Source organism: Chenopodium quinoa, unplaced genomic scaffold (assembly GCF_001683475.1).
Source record: "Chenopodium quinoa cultivar QQ74 unplaced genomic scaffold, ASM168347v1, whole genome shotgun sequence".
In the NCBI taxonomy this organism is placed as follows: Eukaryota; Viridiplantae; Streptophyta; class Magnoliopsida; order Caryophyllales; family Amaranthaceae; genus Chenopodium; species Chenopodium quinoa.
The window spans coordinates 1143230-1164302 of NW_018742966.1; the positions used below are offsets into that span (position 1 = coordinate 1143230).

At 34.4% G+C, this 21073-nt stretch overlaps 4 protein-coding genes across 4 annotated transcripts; 3 read left to right on the forward strand and 1 right to left on the reverse strand.

Annotated features, from left to right (window-relative positions):
* Positions 1–371: 371 nt before the first annotated feature.
* LOC110728906 lies at positions 372–2377 on the reverse strand. Its single transcript, XM_021908570.1, has 2 exons — positions 1676–2377; positions 372–904 (listed from the first exon to the last, which is right to left on the reverse strand). The coding sequence occupies exons 1-2, from the start codon at positions 2014–2016 to the stop codon at positions 814–816; spliced, it is 432 nt and encodes a 143-aa protein (XP_021764262.1). The 5' UTR covers positions 2017–2377; the 3' UTR covers positions 372–813.
* Positions 2378–11339: 8962 nt separating this feature from the next.
* Positions 11340–12221, forward strand: LOC110729047 (probable E3 ubiquitin-protein ligase ARI5). Its single transcript, XM_021908750.1, has one exon. It carries the CDS (start codon positions 11340–11342, stop codon positions 12219–12221), a length of 882 nt encoding a protein of 293 aa, XP_021764442.1.
* Positions 12222–13446: 1225 nt separating this feature from the next.
* Positions 13447–14777, forward strand: LOC110728907 (probable E3 ubiquitin-protein ligase ARI7). The gene has a single exon (XM_021908571.1). The coding sequence runs from the start codon at positions 13528–13530 to the stop codon at positions 14050–14052; it is 525 nt and encodes a 174-aa protein (XP_021764263.1). The 5' UTR covers positions 13447–13527; the 3' UTR covers positions 14053–14777.
* Positions 14778–18593: 3816 nt separating this feature from the next.
* Positions 18594–21061, forward strand: LOC110729000 (probable E3 ubiquitin-protein ligase ARI7). Its single transcript, XM_021908696.1, has one exon. It carries the CDS (start codon positions 18937–18939, stop codon positions 20464–20466), a length of 1530 nt encoding a protein of 509 aa, XP_021764388.1. The 5' UTR covers positions 18594–18936; the 3' UTR covers positions 20467–21061.
* The last annotated feature ends 12 nt before the right edge of the window (positions 21062–21073 follow it).

Sequence of the window (21073 nt, forward strand, 5' to 3'; positions counted from 1 at the left end):
CATGATAGGCCACTTAAATGTATCACATGCCCTGTTTTTGTTATGGCCTGGGCTGCTTCTGCTAGATTGCTAGAAGCACTAAATTCCTCACACTTATAGGCAAATAGAAAAAAATGTTGGCTGCCTAAACTCGACTAAAGAGTAAAGAACGCTACTTGCAAGTTACAACACATGTTCTATTTGAACAAAACAAATCAAAACTTAATGAGATTGGATTACAGGAGACCAGTCAGCAGCACAAACATAATTGAGATTAGAGTAATTAAATAAATTGCACAACTGGAACAGTATACTATAGATTATACTGATAACTTACCATCATTCCGATCATCTTATTATTACTTTTATATTGATATTAGAGTATTGTTGTGATCAGAAATTATTATCCAATAAGTAATGAACAGAACAAACAAAGTTCATACTAAAGAAAAAAAAAAGCCAACTAAAAAAAGTTACTCTAAACATGCGTGATCATTATTCATTCAGCTTATATACATTTATTTGAAGAGATTACTTAAAAAAATCATAAGTACACAAGTTATGAACAACCTTCTAGCTTCTATGCTAAATCAGAAAACTATCTGTAAAAATGTCTGGAATAATAAAAAAAATCAGACAAGAACTACTAAGATGTACAGAAACGTACAAACTATTAGTTCCTGAGAAATAATTTGTCTAATTATTAAGAAAATTTAAGTTTTTAAATCTCTAAACTGGAAAGCTTGCCACTTCCAGAAGTAGTTTCTAATTTACCCCAACAAGCTAGCCTAGGAAGCACCACGCTTCCCAGACTTCAGCGAAGTTTTGCTCTCTTCATTCCTCAGTCTCCATTGGTGATATGTGAAGTCTATCCTTATTAATCTGTTTCGCACGACATTCTATGCTGCAAAAGGCTCCAAAGTTGCTGTATGTGACAGTAAATGCAGAAATTTTAAAGAACAAAGCAATAAAAGTAATATTCTTAGGGCGTTGATAAAAATTTTGTTTCTCATATACAATTTGTACTCCGTATAAATTAGCATACAAAACTTGTTAATTTTACGTCTAAAAACCTATGAGTAAATTTCTAGTGCGAATTACCGATTTATAAAATCCTGAGTAAAATTTTCTAAACATTATTATTTCTTATAACTAAGTATTGTTGAATGGAAAAGTAATCGAATTTCTCAATTAAAAAGCATAATTTGTAAGGAAATAACCTCTATTCAAAAAAAAAAAAAAAGTAAAATTATAATGGTAATATTATCAGTCAATGAAATAACCTAAGATCTTAATCCATACAAAATTTGCTTCAACTACGAATTCTAACTATCCCACCTTCAAATTTACGTCTCTATTATTTTTCAGAACTATTAAAATCTGCTTTCAGTTTTCCTTCACTTAATTATTTTTTTATTTTTTCCAAAATTTTATGGGTACAATTCATTTTTTTTTTCACTTCAATTAGCAGAACATAAGCACGCATAATTAAGCTGAAACTAATGCATACATACTAATAAACCAGGAAAACAAAGATTTTTAAAAAAAAAAGCAAATCAAGAAATCTATCTTAAAATAAAAAAAATCACACCATAATTATAAAAAAAATTTGACGAATTATATTCCATTATATTACTCTGTAATTCCGTATGAAATAGATATAAAAATGAAAAAAAGAAAAAGAAAGATTGCGAACCTGTACATATAAATTGCCGAAGTACTTTCGATCAAATTCTTACAAAAGAAACATTTCATAAGAAATTCACCAAATGGCATTTTACTCTGATCAAATGGTTCACGTGTTGCCGGGACTATCGTGAATATTGACGGTCGACTATAATCCGGTGGATTCCTCGGAACTATCGCCGGAAAATTATTTTCAGGGAGAATTGTCATCGGAACAGTAGTAATCTCCGGCGAAGGTTGCGGCGGGGGAGGAGGAGGAGGATGAGATTCCGGCCACATTGCCTCGCCGGAGAAGATGGAGGTGTAGCCAGAGCTAGATGATCGACAAATACGAGATCGCTTTGCCGACATTGTTGAAATTAATAAATTGAATTAGGGAATTCGGAAATTAGGGTTTATAAAAATTGGGAGTGAAGAAGAGATTCCGAGATTGAAAGAAGAGAAATTTGGTAAAGGCGTCAAGCTCAGTTATTTATAGGCTACTGTGGACCCTACTTTTTTTTTTTAATTTTTTATAATACTTTCTCCGTTTATTTAATTTTTGGAGTATCTATCTCCTTCCATTATAAATTACTCGCAATAAAGGAATATTTTATGTCTCACAAATAATGTCCCTTTTGTTGCGAGTAATTCGTAACGGAGGAATTATTTTTGACAGACTCTGTTCTTTTAATATTGCATCATAAGGAAGAAGAAAGAGAGAGAAAGGTAAAAATACAAATCTGTCCATATAATTGTAGATATAACTAAAGAATAAGCCGTTAAAATGTAAGGGTATATAGGTTATTTGTAATGTGAATATAAATATTTTCTATTCTAAAATTAATATGATGCAATATTTACGAAACGGATAAAGTATATAGGAGTAATTATAATTTCGTATAGAGTCATTTTTTTTATCAGATGATTAAATCAGAGTACTCGTCTAGTCGTCTTAGACAATTATGCTGATTTTTTGGGCTTAATTTGCGGCAATTTTGGTGATTAAAAGCAGAGTATAGAAAGTGAATCACATTGTTTTGGGAATGAGTTTTATTTCCATGTTTAAGAGATATTTTGAGATTTTTCTAAACAAAGATTCTGATTCTTTTCCTAATTATGTTTTAGGTTGTTTGCAATAAATAAATAAATGAAAAAGTTGGCAAAAATAATCTCAATTTTCATGTATTTACTTTAAATAATCCGAATTTAAGAGTGTATTCACTTTTATTAGTCCCAACAACCGGTCACTTGCTTGATCAATCCATTAGAAGATTTAGAACAGGTTTCACGTGATTGATAAAAAAAAAAAAAAAAAAAAAAAAAAAAATTATAAACATAGCCCTTACTTAGGCTATGTATAAGAAGATCAAAAGGGAAAGATTGAGTAAAAATTAACATTAATTACACTGATCTACGCATGATTTAGTCATGAATTTCCAACTTAATTACATTTTGAAAAATATATTTAATGCTTATACATAATAGCAAGAAAAAAAAAAAAAAAAAAACCCAAACCCTCCCCTAGCCCTTGCCACCCACCCAAACCTTTGCAGATTGGCAACCCAACCACCTTTAGCACCTCTAAACCTCTTGAAATGGCCACTCCTCCGGTCCTCTCCACTTTTGCCCAAAAAATTACTGCCCCTGGAAACCCCACCACCTCTCTTTCCCAGCCACAAAACCCAATCATCTCCGTCCCTCTCCCCATCCATGAAACCCTGTCCCTCTTCCCTTCCGCAACCATGAATCCCCCTCCATCCCTGAAAACCCTTCAAAAGAGGCATATAAGGCAGAGGAAAAGAGTAGTTTTCTGGGGGTGGGGTGGGGATTATGGCGGTTCCGATCGTGGGTTGGGGAGGGACCTAGTTTTGGGAGGTGGGGCTTGGGGATAGGGGCGGTTTCTGGTGGTGGCCTGGGGAGGATGGACTATTGGAGGCTAGGGGTGGGGACTTGGCTGCTTTATTTTTATTTTTATTATTATTATTATTATTATTATTATTATTATTTGACCATTGACTACCTATTTAATAGATTACTGATATTCTCAACAAATTCAATTATTTAAAAATGATCCAAAGTTGAGATTATTTAAAGTGTATACGTTAAAATTGGGATTATTATTGCAAATTTTTCATAAATCAATCTATAAACTGTTTTTTTTTAATGCAAATTGATAAATAAATTGTAGTTGTATTATTTATTTTTTTTATTCTATTCAATTCTATATATAAAATAGTGAAAATTTTAATTTAAAATAAAATTCTAAATAACACTTTTGTCATAAAAATATATCAAAATTTCGCTTGTTTGATCTTATATTATGTGTAATACATAAATACATACTATGTACTAATGTATTATTGTCATCTAAGGAGCGCAACACTTCGCATTTGGTGAAAATTAGAATACCGAGTATCGCTGTCTTGTGGTTGACTTCAAGATCCGAGTTTATATGTTAGTTAGTGATATCTTGATATGATATGACAGCGATGATACACATACACCTTAGCTGCTCATATCAAAAGGGATTTGTGAAGAAGAATTGACATTTTAAACCTTCATATAAAGGGCAAAATCTAAAACTACCCTAATTGACAAACGCAAAGGATAGAGAACTCACCCTTCCTAAGCTTATAAATATATATCGCCGCATCTAAACTCCTTGTTAGGCTACCTCTTTCACTCATCGACTTGTTTCATATAAAGCTTCAATTTCCCTCTCTAGCCTCTCGCTCTTCATCTATCTTCACCCCAATTTAATTTCTTTATCGAATCTTTGTGGGAAAGCAAATCAGCAGTTTGCATAAATTACAAGGCAACTGGTAATCTTTCATTTCCTTTTTAAATATGTTTTAGTTCATTTCTTAAAATCATCCTGACTACTTTTAATTAAATTACTTCAGTTGAGGTAAAAATATATATTTATATTTTATTTAATTTTTTTTTTATACTTTAACATATGACCATGTCTCTAAACAATTTAATAATTCTTGTAAAAAATTATTAAGATTGTCCCATTTTCCATTATATCAAGTCATATTTTTGTCGAATCAATAGGTAAGGGTGCCAATTTGGATAAAAAATAAAATTCAATCCAATTCAAACTAAATTATTAATCTGGATCAAAATATTTTAAATCGAAATAGATCGGTTTAGAATTTTAAAAATATCGGATTTTGGGATCAATCACATAAATGGGGATTGGATCCAAATTAAATTAAAGTGAACAAACGGTGGCCTGGAGTATTAAATAAGACCATTAGGTTTAAGAAAAATCTAGTAAATTATTGGCCTTAATATTATTAATAACCACAAAGCTTTGTCCTTAAGGTTTAGTGATGAAACAAAAATCATCTCAAGCGTTCACATGAAGGGAAAAATCTGAAACTGCCCTAATTGACAAAGGCAAAGACATTAAGCAACCTATTTCACTCACCGGTTTCAAATAAAGCTTTAATTTCCCCCTATTTTTCTTTCTACCTCCATTTGTCTCCACCCTCTTATGATTTTTTACATCAAGTCCTTGAAAGATAGCAAATCATCAACTTCGAAATATTATTAGGCATCTATCTGGTAATCTCTATCTCATTCATTTTCCTTTTCAAATTTGTCGTAGTTCGCTTCTTAAGATCATCTTTTGTTTAATACTAAATTCAATTTTGAAAGAGTAATAAACAATATTTTTTAAAACCTTTTGTTAATTATTTAGTACTCCATAATATATGCATGACCATGTCTCTTAATAATTTCATCCTTTCAATTGAAAACTAGAAATTTATTTTCGTGTTGGTGTGCAATCTTTGGATTGAATCCGAGTGAATCCAATCCAATCCAATCCAATCCAAATTGGATTAGTAATATGAATCAGATTATATGAAAAGCAGATCATCAGAGATGAATTGAGTTTTTAGAAAATCAAAAATTTGGATCAGATTAGATTGAAAGGTTTAAGACCTATATTTCACGAACACGAATTTTTTCAAGAAGTCTAAAATTAATTTTAAAGTACTAACTTTAATGAGATAGGAAAAACAATAAGCTAATCGAACAAAAGTATATTAAGTATCTTTACGCATAGTTCGGGATTGTACTAATTTACACTAATTTGTAATTATCGGTATTTTCATTACTATTTTTTTTTATCAAAAAAGTCATTTCACCCAAAAAAAAAAAAACATACATTTTGTTTTCTCTTAACTTTCACCGTCTACTTTTTGACACAATACTTATTAACATTGAAATTTATATAATATTAATAATACATGGTCAAAGCATAGAAAAATGATCAAGTAGGTCAGTTATTCGGGAACGCAGTGAGTAGTTTATTTTATTTCGAAATTTATTTTGGAGCGCATTGTGTAATTTAATTCTAACTAGTATTTAATTTTAATCGGGAAACTTCATGTCGGATTGGACTTAACTTTCAAAACCGTATTTTGTTTTGGATTTAAGTATTTAATCCAAATCCAATCCGAACACCAAATTAAAACCCTTATTGATAAGTTCAAAGCTATTTGGTAAATGGATTTATTATTCAATTATACTTTTGTATTTGGTATATAAACTTGATTTTGAGTTTTTCTTCCAAAATATTTTCAATTGAACGTTTATACTCTTTACATTTTTTTTTTGGTGAAAAGAGAGGGCAAGCCCAAACGAACAAAACAAAGACAGAAGACTAACAAAGCAAACAGAACAAAATAAAAAGCAACAAAAAAAAAAAAACAAGTCACACGAACTAAGCCTTGTCTTGAGGAACAAGCCTAGCTCTCGCAACCCCACTCAAATCCTCCAATAAAACGGCCCTAAGATCCTCCGGGATCGCCTCAAACAAGACTAGTTTTTGCTCCGAGGTAACGCCAAAATTAGCTAACCAGTCCGCAGCCCGATTCGCCTCTCTATAGCAGTGAGATAATTCCACTTTCCAACCTTCACGAGCAATCATAACCTTACATCTTCTTATTATGTTAATAAAAGGAGAGTTAGCCGAGCAAGGCTTAACCAACATTCGGATTGCAAACTCTGAATCAACACGCACTTGAACCAATCTATGCCCTGCATTCCAAGCAATTGCAAGCCCACGCATAACCCCAATGAGTTCAGCTTTATTGTTAGAGCATATGCCGCAATTGGTAGCAAAAACCTCGAAAATTTCTCCATCACAACCCCTTATCAGCCCTCCAGCACCTGCCTTACCCGGATTACCCTTGGAAGCTCCATCGGTGTTAAGGAAAACCCAACCCAAGCATGACAATTCCCATCGAATATACTTCTCTACCTTTCGACCAGCCCCACCAGGATTGAACAAAATGGGATTCTCCATAGCTCTATTGATGTCCAACACTCTTGCCATAATATATGCTCCTTGGTCTGGGGGAATACTTGGAGCTTGACTGAAAATCCTCTCATTCCTCCAATGCCATAGGCACCAACAAGTAACCATGAAAGTTACCTTTCTAGCTTCACCATCGACACTTTGTCCAGTCTCAATATTAAACATGATCCATTCACTACACTGCATCGAGTTGTAGATCATATTATCATCCCAACCCAGCCTTCGCCAAACCATTCTTGCAGCAGGACAGCCCATAAGAATGTGATTCACACTTTCATCATTCGCACCACACACTCCACAGCGAGGATCATTGGTCATCTTTCGAATAAACCTCATAGAATTAGTCACGAGGCGATCTCTTACTGCCAACTATATGAGAATCTTAATTTTCTGTGGCACTCGAGCTTTCCAAATAGCCCTCCACCGTACCCTTGGCTTTCTCGATCAGGAATTTCAACTTGATTGCGGATAATTTTAATGGCCGAGGAAATCGTGAAACCGCCAGACGGGTTCCCATTCCAGTAAAGACTATCGATAGCCTCTTCATCATTGAGAACTTCATGAGAGGCTATCAATTCAAGCACCTCAGCATTAAAAAAAGACGCAAAAATCTCATACTTCCAACCCGAGTTTGTATCCTAATATTCTCGAACAGGATCCTCCAGCATGACTGAAGGCGGTTTTGGGTTGGCTAGATCATACAAAGTGTCCTTCGAGGCCCATCAATGAGTCCAGAAAGCAATCCTATCTCCACCTCCCACTGCCATATTGACTCCCTTCTTAAGAATATCCACATTTTCCACAATACCTTTCCAAACATTAGAAGAATCTGATTTAGCTTTGAACATCTCAAGGTCATACCTACCATCGCAATATTTGTTGCGCAAAATACGGGCCCAAAGTGAATTTGGTTCCGTGAGCATTCGCCATCCCAGCTTGGCTAAAAAGGCTGCGTTTGCTTGACGCATTGATCGAAGTCCCAAACCTCCTTCACTTTTTGGTTTTGTCACCGTTTCCCAAGCCACCAAGTGAACCTTTCGATGTTCATCATCCCCACCCCACAAGAACCTCCTAGTCTTTTTATCAATTTCATCACAAGTTGCTTTAGGAAGTTTAGTAGTCTACATAGTAAAATATGGCACCGAAGATAAACAAGCTTGAGCCAAAGTGCATCTCCCCGCAAGAGAAAGAGTCTTCTGTTTCCACCTAGCCAACTTTGAATTAATATTCTCAATCAAGTATTGGTAGTCTTGCTTTGTGGTTCGACCATTAATAGTCGGCACACCCAAATAACGGCCCAAATCTTCTGTATAAGCCATTCCCAAATTGTCACAGATTGCTTGACGAACCTCACCATCAGTATTATTCGAGAAAAAGACACAAGACTTCTCATAACTGACCTTACTACCCGAAGCTCTACAAAATCTGTCGAGACAATTTTTCATGAACAACGCTTGATCAACTGAGGCTTCACAAAATAAAATAAGGTCATCGACAAATGCAAGATGGCTAATTTCCGGTCCCTTTATACACGCTCTCACTGCCTTCCAACCTCCAAATTTCACCTCATGCTCAATTAGTTGGGCCAATCTCTCCATACAAATCACATAAAGATAAGGAGAAAGTGGATCTCCTTGACGAATACCCCGACTCGGAGTAAAGCTGGAAGTTGGCTCACCGTTCCAAAGAATTTGTAACTTAGTGGAAGTTAAACAATTCATAACAATATCAACCATGGACTGCGGCAATCGTAACTCCATAAGAGATTCCCTAATAAAAGACCACCGGAGTCGATCATAAGCCTTTTCAAAATCAATCTTCACAACCATAATACCACGTTTGCCTTGTTTCTTCCTCATCGAATGAAGCATCTCTTGGACAATGATGATATTATCCGTTATTTGACGCTTGGGCACAAAACTACATTGCGTCGGAGAGATAAGAGTCGGGAGAAGCGGCTTCAATCTATTCACAATCACTTTTATCACAATCTTATAAGTGATATTGCAAAGCCCAATTGGCATAAAATGATTTGGTTTCTGAGGAGAAGCCATCTTAGGTATTAAAACCAAAAACGCATCATTAAGGCCCTCAGGAAACGCCTTCCCATCAAGCACATCCTTCACCAAGTTAATCACACTCGGAGCAACAAGATGCCAATAATGCTGAAAAAATAAGGGTTGAAAGCCATCGGGCCCTGGTGCCTTAAATGGTTTCATCCCAAAGAGAGCACGCTTAACTTCACTTCCAGTAAAAGGTCGAGAAATCAAATCTCGATCATCAGGTGAAATAAGAGGAAACTAGTCCAAAAGTAAACGCTCCCTTGTGAAACTACTCTGCTCCTCTTGAAATAAATCGTTCCAGTAGCTCACAACCAAATATTTTACACGATTCGGGTCAGACACCCAAACTCCATTCAAATCTTGTAATGATTTAATACGATTTTGCCTTCGACGGATGATAGTGGAAAGATGAAAATACTTTGTGTTTCGATCCCCATCTCGAAGGCTATCAACCCTTGATTTTTAAAACCATAAAATCTCTTCTTGGTTCAAGACTTCATCCATCTCCCTTCTCAACTTCATTTCGAGCTTGATGAGATGACGATCCCTCCCCGCTGCTAATCTCTTCTGAACACCCTCGAGTCGTGCCCATAACTCTGATTTCTTCCTAAAAATATTGTGGAAAATTTCCTTATTCCAAGATGACAAAAAATCCGCAAAAGGTTCGAAGGAAAAGAATTATAGGCAGATTATTATTCCATCTCGAATGAACAAATTCATCGAATTTAGCATGGTTCATCCACGCGGCTTGAAATCTGAACGGTTTCAAAGAGGAAGGGATTGGAGCAAATCCGGTGGTGCTAATAAGAATAGGGCAATGGTCACTTCTAGATTTAGGGAGATTGCGTAAAGCTCCTTCATCAAACCGAACTCTCCACGACTCATTCACCAAACCTCTATCCAATCTAGCCGATTTAAAGGTTTCAACTGAATTTCCTCTAAACCAAGTATGCGCAGGCCCCGAGCAGCCCAAGTCAAACAACTCATTTTTATCAATCCATTCAGCAAACGCATTGCATCTTCGAACAATCTCAGCCCCTCCAACACCATTTCTTTCGTTCATAGATGTCGTCTCATTAAAATCTCCCGCAATTAGCCATGGACCCGAGTAGTTCTGCTTAATTTGGTCCAAGGCTTCCCATAAATCGCGCCGAATAGAGCTGTCCGGGCTTGCATACACAGCTGAAAACAACCACGGTGCTTCTCCATGTTTATTGATCTCCACCGAAAGATGTTGTGTGTGGCTTCCATAGCCAACAACAGATACTACTTCAGTCCTCCAAAACAGCCATATACCTCCAACGAATCCCTGAGCTTCAACCCGCATCTGACCCGTAAAACCAATACTATCACACACTCGTTGGGCTTGTTCACCACTTAAGTGTGTCTCGACCAATGCTAAAACTGTAGGCTTATTAATCCGAACTAACTCCCTAATGAGAGTTACTTTATTTCCCGCTTCCTGAACATTCCACACCATTATTTTTATAGACATATTAAATTCTGGAAAAATAGGGAATCGGTCATAAACGTTCAAAGGAACGTTAGGCATGAGTGAGAGATACGCTTCCCTCAGCGCTCTCATTGGATCGTCCGTCACATACGGAATCTGAAACGTAGCCATCATATCCGGTGGATTGTGATTCGGTGGCAAGAAGCTTGTTATACTCTTTACATGACTTTTGTTGTCAAATGTCTTAGCATAAAGCTTGTTTATTTGTTTTACCTAACATATACTAACTCCATCTCCTAAAGAACGACTTATTTGGACTAATTTTAGTCCTCAAAAAGAATGACCCATTTGCATTAAAATCCCCACCAATTTGCAATAATATTTGTGCAAAATTAGCTTCCCCATATAAAATTTTGTTTCTCAATGTATTTTATATTACTTTCTCTCTCTAATTTTTTCCAAACCCCATGTAAATTTATCTTTCCAATATACTTTTACTTCTTTTTATTTAACTTTCTTAATACCCGCAAAATCAACCCAAATGTGTCATTCTTTCGGAGACGTATGGAGTAGTGATTTTGTCCAAATCTATTAATGTTATATATTGTACATGGTCGATTGAACAAAGTCTTGGTACGTGGAAAAATTAGGGTATTATTTTTTTAGTAATATTTTTTAGAGGCTTGTTTGATAATAATCCCAAAAGTTGTTACACAATCCTTTATAAAATAAAAGATCAAATTTTGCAACTGAATTCCACCTAAAGTGGACTTCTTCATTAGGGTTTATTTATTTATTTATTTATTGTATATATTTTGTTTTTCACAGTAACGAATCTACTATGGACTACTTGAGTGACTATGACTCCAATGAAGACGTCTACGAAAGCAGTGAGGATTACTCCGGCGACAAGGCCAATACAAACTACACCATCTTAGACGAAGCCGAGATTCGACGTCGTCAAGGTGATCAAATCTCTCATATCTCCTCACTCTTATCACTACCCAATGATCAAGCAAGCCTTTTGCTTTATAAATACAATTGGAAGGTTGATAAGTTGCAAGACGATTGGTTTGCGGATGAGCACGCTGTTTGTGACAAAGTCGGGCTATTGATCAACGATAAAAACATTGACAATAAAGAAAGAGATGATGATATCTGCAAGATTTGTTACGACGAGTTGGAATCTGGAAACAATCGATCCGTGTCGTGTGGACATAAGTTTTGTGTTGTGTGTTGGAAGAGTTACATAAGTGTGGCTATTGACGACACGGGTGCCGGTGTTTTGTCCCTGAAATGTCCGGCGATTAAGTGTCAAGCTGCTGTGACTCGAGACTTGATTGTTGAGTTGGCGTCGAAAGAGGAGAAGGAGAAGTATGATGAGTATTTTGTGAGGTCTTTTGTGGAAGGAAGGAAGAATACTACAAAGTGGTGTCCTGCACCGGGTTGTGACAAAGCTGTAGAATTTGTGGTTCAAGAAGGCGGAATCCATGGGTATGATGTTACTTGTTTGTGTTCGAGTGCGTTTTGTTGGAATTGCGGGGAGGAGCCTCATAGACCGGTGGATTGTGAGCTTGTTGCGAAGTGGACCTTGAAGAATTCATCGGAGGCTGAGAACACTAAATGGATACTTGCGTATGCTAAGCCTTGTCCCAAGTGCAAGCGCCCTATTGAGAAGACTGTTGGATGCAGTCATATGACTTGTTCTGCACTTTGCAGGTAAGATCTCCTACAATTTTTAATCTATTTTTTTATACGGAATAATCAATTTTGGTTATATGTAGTCGACCCCCTTTATGAGTAAAGGCTTTGATTGATTGACTGGCCGACTGACTAATATTATGAAAGACTTTAGTAGATGTTAGTTATTAGCATGTTTGATACGTCTTAAGAATAGTAAAGCTAAAATATGAGGTTGAATCTTATCTACATTCCTGTCTTTTATTGTTGTATTTTATTCTAGAAAATCGAAGTATGTAAATTTAATTGTAGAACTTGAATGCCTTGATAGTTGACAGTACAAATAATCTGAATATAGATCATTCGTTTACACCTAGAGATGGATGGTGTTACTAATAGTTATTATTTTTTGGAAAACCTAAGTAAATTATATACTTATAGTGGGTTACAGGGATTTTAGACTAATTAGACTCTACAATTGTGAATTTAGAAATTAATGTTTTGAAATTAAAATATGAAAAGAGTTAAGTTTGATAGTATAAAGCTTTTGGTTGATGAGATGGTCCTTTAACATGGTATCGGAGACAGCGTGATCTAAGAGCACTCTCATTCACAAAAAAATGCCCATGAGGAGAATTTAATGGTAAAAATGCTAAAAATGTTATCCCACTCATCAGCAAAAAAAAAAATGCCCATGAGGAGATTATCAAATGCCCATAGGAATGTCAAAAATAAATTGCTACAGTACCTATGGGCCCATGAGTGTTTGTGAGAGAAAATATAGGAGAGATGGTGGTGTGGTTTTTTTTGTTTGTTTAGCCCATGAGTGTGGGAAGAGTTCTTAAATAAAATGCCCATAAGAAAAAATGGAAAAGAGGAGTGAGAAAGTGAGTAGAGAGAGTGACATTTTTATTTTTTGCCCATGAATGCGAGTGGTCTAAGGTCACGAGTTCGAAATGAATCTCATCCACCCCCTACTTTCAAGTGGAATATTAAGCGCTTGGTATGAGAAAGGACTCATGCAGCATCCACACTTCTAGCCCAAACGGGCTCTCGTGTATGGGGGGCATGATAGAGTATAAAACATATTCTTGGGCCTAAAGTCCTCGACCATCAGCTTAAGCTTTTGGTTGAGTTGGTCCATTGATAGAAGTGAAGGAGTAATAATCTTTACGCCTAGTAATTTGTTTAGTTGATTAGCATCATGTGAACTTTGATATTTATTTGAAAGTGTATAATGTATGAATAATTTGTGTAGGTTTGAGTTCTGTTGGTTGTGCCTAGGGAATTGGTACAAACATACGGGGTGCAACAGATTCAGTACAGAGGATAGAGATATCGATGAAAGAATGAGGAAAATTGCTCAATTTTCTATTAGAAGATGCTCACATTATTACGAAAGGTGGGCAAGCAACCATAAATCGCGACAAAAAGCCATGGATGACTTGAAAAGAGTTGAGGAGGTTGATCTGAACAAGCTGAGTGGCAGGGTGAACACCCCTACAACACAGCTAGAATTCGTCATGCAAGGATGGAAGCAAATCATCGAGTGTAGGAGAGTACTGAAGTGGACTTACGCGTATGGGTACTACCTAGAGGAGGACAAAAAGGAGGACCAAGACTTTAAGATAAAAAAGGAATTGTTCGAGTTTCTGCAAGGTCAAGCTGAGACTCAGCTTGAGAGGCTTCATTCTTGCGCTGAGATAGAACTGTCGCCTTTCCTTAAAGATGTTAATGAAGACGACGATGATATAATTATGACCAACCCTGATGATATGGATTTTAGTAAGTACCGCATTAAGCTGGTTGGTCTGACAAAGGTAACTGGTAAACACTTTGAAGAGTTGGTTAAGGCGTTGGAGAATGGTTTATAAGAAGTGGTTCTGGATCGGAAGATAGGGCGCAACAACAGCTCGAAGAAGAGAAAGGATTCGGCTTCTTCTTCACAAGGTACTCAAGATTTTGATTATGATCCGAATACGGTGTACGACTCTTGGGAGTGTGATCAGTGTACCTTCATTAATATATGCACAGCTACTGCGTGTAGGATGTGCTATAGGTTTGATTGAAGGTTAATGTCTGTTTAAGTTACTAAGCTAGTACCATTTACAAGACATGGGATTATGGTTTATTTGGTTTGAGGTTGTTTTTTTATTTGCTTGTTTTGAATTGGAATTTGTGAACAAAATGTCACAGGATTATGATTAATTAAGTTTTAAACTATTGTAATTTCATGTGTTTGTCTTTGTGTTTTTTTTTTTAATTGATTTTTACATCCTTTTGTTAGGAGATTTTACTCTCCAGCAGCTAATTAAGCTTAGGATGCTGCACTCTTCTGCATTGTGGTTTGTGGGAATTGTGGCCATCTAAATTGTATCGTTGGAATACAAAATTTTACTTAAATCAATTTTACATCATAGAGGAGGAGGCTGAGGCTGAGGCTAATCAAGGTCGAAGCCGTGCTAACTCGACCCGTACCGTGTTTTCTTAAAGATATCCTAGAAGAGACTTTTCAAAGGTTATCCTTAAAAATCATAATACAAAGAGTGGAATTTCATCTCCTCTATTCTGATAGGGGTCGCGATGTATACCTTACCCGGACCCGAAATTTGTTATCCTTACTCATATCCCACCCGGACCCTTAGTGTCAATTTTAAGACCCTTACCCGAATCCTTTGGGTCTAGCAAGGTCGGGTAGGGTCCTTTACCTATTTTTATCCTCAAATTTTAATTGCCTATATTTTAGTGTACAAATATTACAATGTGCAAATATAATAAAGTAATTATTTACGTGAGTATGTATTAATGTATATGACCCATCAGTTAATCAAACTTTGAACCTATTGTAAAACAATTATAAGAAGAAAACTACAATATAATACAATTAATTATAATGGGGAAGATTTCCGACGAGGTTAGGGGTGGGGTTAGGGTTTGCCGGTGGGGAAGGTGGCTGGAAATTTTGGGTTTTTCTTAAAAAAAAATATTTTTTAAATTTTTTTTTGACCAATCACGTATATATTGAAGGCAAATCCATAGCATAGTTGGGTTGGTAATTCCTATTTACTACACCCCCCTTTAGCCATTAATACCTACTCCCCCACTAAAATTACAGTAAAACCCTTACCCCCACTAACACACCCCACTAACTGCATCCCACTAACCGCACTAGTTAGAACTTGCAGTTAATTCTCCATTTCTCTTCAACACCATATTCTCTCTCTTCAAATACTCAAAATCGCTACAATTCAAGAAAAAAAATCTTCAAAATTACTGCAAATTGCATCAAAACATCTGAAAATGTCTGACATTCGAGATGAAGTTCGTCAATCGCAACTAAATTCCGAAAAAGAAGAGTAAGAATTTGTTCATTTAAGTAGAATTTTGAATGTAAACCCTAGATTTTATATTTTTTTTTGCGTTTTGATATTCTAAAACAAACTCTACTATAATTACACTTATTTTTGTGCAAAATAGACTAAAATCTACTATATTTGGTGGTATTTTTAATTAGTAAAAACGAAAAAGAGAAGAATACTTCGAAGGTTCCGTCGGAGAAGACGATTACTGAACAAATGTTCATTTTCAGTAAATGTTCATTTTCAATTTGATAGATGTTCATTATGATACTAGTATATGATCATTTATATTCTTACCTTACATCTACTAGGGTTCATTCTTGAATTCTTGAGAGAATATTACTCTAATTTTGTTCATGATCTTTACATATTAATAAATGTTTACTGGTATTTAAACATATGTTTATTTGAATGTTATTACGTACATTTTCATTCTCATATTGAAAATATCCACATAGATTATACTAATACATGTTTAACTTCATATTAAATTATATGCTCATGAGCATCATTTGAATGTTGTACTACATACATTTTCGCTCAAATATTGATAGATGCTTATTCGAATTTGATACATAGATGTTCATTTGGATATGTGTATATTATTCACACATATGTTAATGCATGTTCATTCACATGTCTAAAAATGTTCAAAAATAAATTACATATTGCTCATTCATCATAAACCTTTGATGATTCTATTTTAAAATATGATTCTATTTTAAAATATGTTAAAAAATAAATCACCTATTGTCACTTACATTATTTGTGATATATATATGCTTATGTTATTTGTGATAATTTGTTCATTTATATAAAATAGAATGTACATTTTTGTTTTGCCAATTGAACATTTATTAAATTTGTAATATCAATATAATGTTTATGCATATATATTGATTTACAAACACAATACATATTGTAGTTATGTTCTATATAGAGTGAAACACACGTTGCAATAATTTAGAGATGAAAACTATGAGCCTAAATTTATAAGGAGATAATGCCATCAATTATATTGAAAGATAAAAATGAACAACATAGTAATATGTAGGAATCATATTTTGATAAAAGCATGTTGAACCACAAGTAAGTTAATTTGACATATAGCATAATGTTCATTTTCATAACAATGAATACACACATTGACATTGTAATTTGTTTGACTTAAAGATACACCAAATCAAGAAGCTGGGAATACAATACATTGCTCAACTGATGCTATTTGGATTAAACAGAAGCTAGAGGCAATAGAAAAGGAGCAAGAAGATTTATGGAAGCTTATATTACTACAAATATTATTCTTTCGGTTATTTGATCATTTATGGATTTCTAAATGATCAAGTACATTAATATTCATATTTTTTTTTAATTCATTAGTGCTTGTTATATACATATACATATATATATATATATCAAGAAATTAACGAAATACAATAAAATGTACGTAACCAAAAAGGCAAATGTTCAGTGTCAAAACAAAACATGTTCAGTTACATATCACTTATCAGAAAAAGAAAAAAAAAATAAGCTGGAACAAATATATGTTGTTTCAATCCAAATTCTTACTTATTATTATTTTCCAACCTATTCGCTACATTAGTGTAAAAAAGAAAAAGCTAACAACCTATCATACTTAGAAGAAATATGTTGATTAGCTACCACGTTGAACATTTTGAACATCTCTTGGAACACTTGAAGGAACTTGAAAATTTCTTGAAACACTTGGACGTAATTGAACCTTTTCTCTTGGCACATTTAAAGAAACTTGGACATCACTTGGAGCACTTGAATGAACTTGGCCTTTTCTTGGAGCACGCACTTGGACAATACTAAATTCTTTCTTAAAAACATATTCATTATACCTGCCATAAATTTCTTGTTCAGAATTAAAATATGTAAAAAGTAACTCTGATTTAGTTGCTTCTTCATACAAAATTTCATCACTAGCACCCGTTGTATAAGTTTTAAAAATGAACATAATCAATGAGAGATATGTACAAATACAAAACAGTACATATATAAATGATCATTTAGCATTATCAATTTGATCAAAATAATAAAATAAAATAAAGAACTAAATATTTAAAATATAATTAAAACATCTATAACAGAACATTAGTTTGAATCATAATGATCATTTAGAATTATGAAATTGATCAAAATTGTAAAACTACTAAAAAAACCCACGAAAACGTATATAAAAAAATCTAATCACTCACAGAAAACAAATCACAATCAACAATCATTAAACTAAAAACAGCAAACAAACTTGAATCATAAATCATACTAATCGAAATAAGAGACAAAATTTATTAAAATAAAAACTTCAATTCACTTGAATTACAACACCAAACCAAATTGAACTAAAACATAGGCTAAATTGATTTAAAAAAAACTAGAAAAATCGAATAAAATCAGCAAATAATTTAAAACAAAACAGCTAACAAAATTGAATCAAACAATTGACCAGCAAGCATTTATCGAAATCAGAGGCAAAATTGATCAAATTGAACAACTCCAATCAGAAACAAAATAACTTCACAATCACGATCAAATTCGACAATCGAAGAATGTAGCACTTCATTATCACAATCAACAGCTCCAATCAATGATTCATCCATAAATAAGAGGAAAAAAAGTGATTGAAAGAGAAATAATGTTGAAAAAGAGAGAGAAAATGCCAAAAAAAAAATAAAAAAAACAAAAAACAGAAAAATAGGTTTTGAATCATATATATAAATGACTTGAGAGATAAGATATAAATAAATTTAAAAAAAAAAAAAAAAAAAAAACAAAAGCATAAACAGGTAAAACGATGTAGTATAATTGGGGGGAGTAGGCAGCAATGGCTAAAGGGGGTTGTAGGTAAAAATTTTCAGTTGGGTTTATTAGGTAATAAACATTAGTTGGGCTTTAATAATAAGTATATCACCAATAGTGTTTTTTTAAAAAAAAAAAAAATTAAGGAAGTAAATCACCAATGGTTAGGATTATTAAAGTGTAACTTTTTTAAAATAAATGATATAGATTAAATATTTAATTAATATCAACAACACAAATTAAAAGATAATAATGCATTAATCCTAATGTAAAAATAAATTAGAAAAAAAATAAAAATAACAATGCTACAATATTTAGATATGAAGGGTGTACTCCGCATAAAAGAAAATTCTCTACCTATTGAAATTCAATCACAAACTTACTTCCATTAAAATACGGAGCAATACAATTACTTTCCATAAATTAATATACAATTACTCCATCATATATTCGGATTAGGGTTCTTATAATAACATCGCAACCTTTACCATATAACCCAATTGGTAGTAGCTTCCCAAGATCAGAGAAACACTTTTCAATTAAAAAAAAAAAAAAAAAAAATCTCGTTGACAAGCCATGGAATCTGATGATGATAACTTGGAGTTTTACGAGAGCGATTACGATGAGGAAGAATACAACTGCGGCAGTGATTCCGACATGGGCAATTATAGCTCCGTGTCGGATGAAGATGAGTCTAATGTCAATAACTATGGTACCTTCAAGCCCAAGAAAACTTATACAGTATTGAAGGAGGGTGATATCAAGAAACAGCAAGATCATCAAATTTCTCATGCTTCTATTGTTTTATCTATATCAGAAGTTGCTGCAAGCAAGCTGCTTTATTACTATAAGTGGAACGTATCTCAGCTCCATGATCAGTGGTTCGCTGATGAAGATAGAGTACGCGATGAGGTTGGTTTGCCTAGCACAGTTGTACCCTTTTTAAACACCGAGGAAGCGATCACTTGTGGCATCTGTTTTGATGTCCTGCCTCAGGAAGATTTTTATCCTATGGTTTGTGGTCATCCGTACTGTAAAACATGCTGGAGAGGATATATTACTACGTCGATTAATGATGGGCCGGGATGCTTGTCGTTAAGGTGTCCTGAGCCTTCGTGCAGAGTGGCAGTTTGTCGAGACTTGATTGATGATCTAGGAACGGAGGTAGAAAGAGAGAAGTATCATCGGTATTATTTAAGGGTGTATGTGGAGGAGAGCAGGAAAATTAAGTGGTGTCCTATGCCAGGGTGTGAGAATGCAGTAGAATTAGAGTTAGGAAATAATATATTTGATGTAACCTGTCTTTGTTTTGGTAGCTTCTGTTGGAATTGTGGGGAGGATGCTCATCGTCCTGTGAGCTGTGAAACCGTGTCTAAGTGGGTGTTGAAGAACAGCTCTGAGGCCGAGAACACAAAATGGATCCTAGCAAACTCGAAGCAATGTCCAATGTGCAAGCGCAACATTGAGAAGAACAAAGGGTGCATGCATATGGTTTGCTCTCCACCCTGCAAGTACCAGTTCTGTTGGCTCTGTCTCGGGGATTGGAAGAAGCACGGCCAAGAAACTGGGGGTTACTATGCGTGCAACATATATAACAATAAAAAAGAAAAAGGATTGTTGGACGAAGAAGAAAGTATCAGGGAAATGGCAAAATCATCTTTGAATAAATATGCACATTATTATGAACGGTGGGCAGCTAACCAAAAGTCAAGGGAGAAAGCAATTGAAGATTTTAAGGCATTAGACACTGGTATACTGGTGAACCTTCGCAACAAGACCAATGAAACAGAGGTACAACTCAAATTCATAGCAGAAGCTTGGGAACAGATTATAGAATGTAGACGAGTATTGAAGTGGACTTATGCGTATGGATATTATTTACCTGAAGACGAGCCTGTCAAGAAACAATTATTTGAGTATCTCCAAGGACAAGCTGAGGCTCAACTTGAAAAACTGCATAACTGTACAGAGAAGGAGCTTACGAGTTTCCTTGAGAAAGATGATGAAGATTTTGGAAATTTTCGTGAGAAGCTTGTTGGTTTAACTGCTGTCACTCAATCCCACTTCACAAAATTAGTTGCATATTTTGAAACTCAGAAGTTGTAAGCTAAATAACCTCTAAATCAGTACTAATAAGCTTCCCAATAACTACAACAATTGTTTATGTTATTATTAGTTATGGCCCTAATTATGAATCTATGAACATAAGTCACATGATGCCGGATCACAAGAAGCAACTTCAGAAACAGACTATGAACCAGTTTTGCTTGTTTTGGACGGATTATCACGTTTGATTTATGTATATTGGTAGTTTTACACTTAGTCTGATTAGGTATTTAATAGCAATAGTATGATTTTGTATTATCTATTTAGTATACTGTTTTACAAGATCTTGAATGTTTTCTTTTATCAAGTAGATATCCTGCAATCAAAGAAGCTAGTTTGTTAGATGCTTTCAATTTTTAGTTATAACATTATTAAATTTTAATAATCAAGAATTGAAAATACTAATGGACAAAGCTGTACGTTGTCAAGCACAAAACTTGGACATGGCAATTATATTAAAATGGGAAGTATGACCAAGTTTGATGTACTTGGACTTCATTGGATTGTTTATTAGTGAAAACTGCTTTAAACCAGATTCTCAGTGAGTTTGGCTTGAAAATTTAGGCTCTTAGTGAACTTAGACTTGATGTTTTCATCAAAGACATGC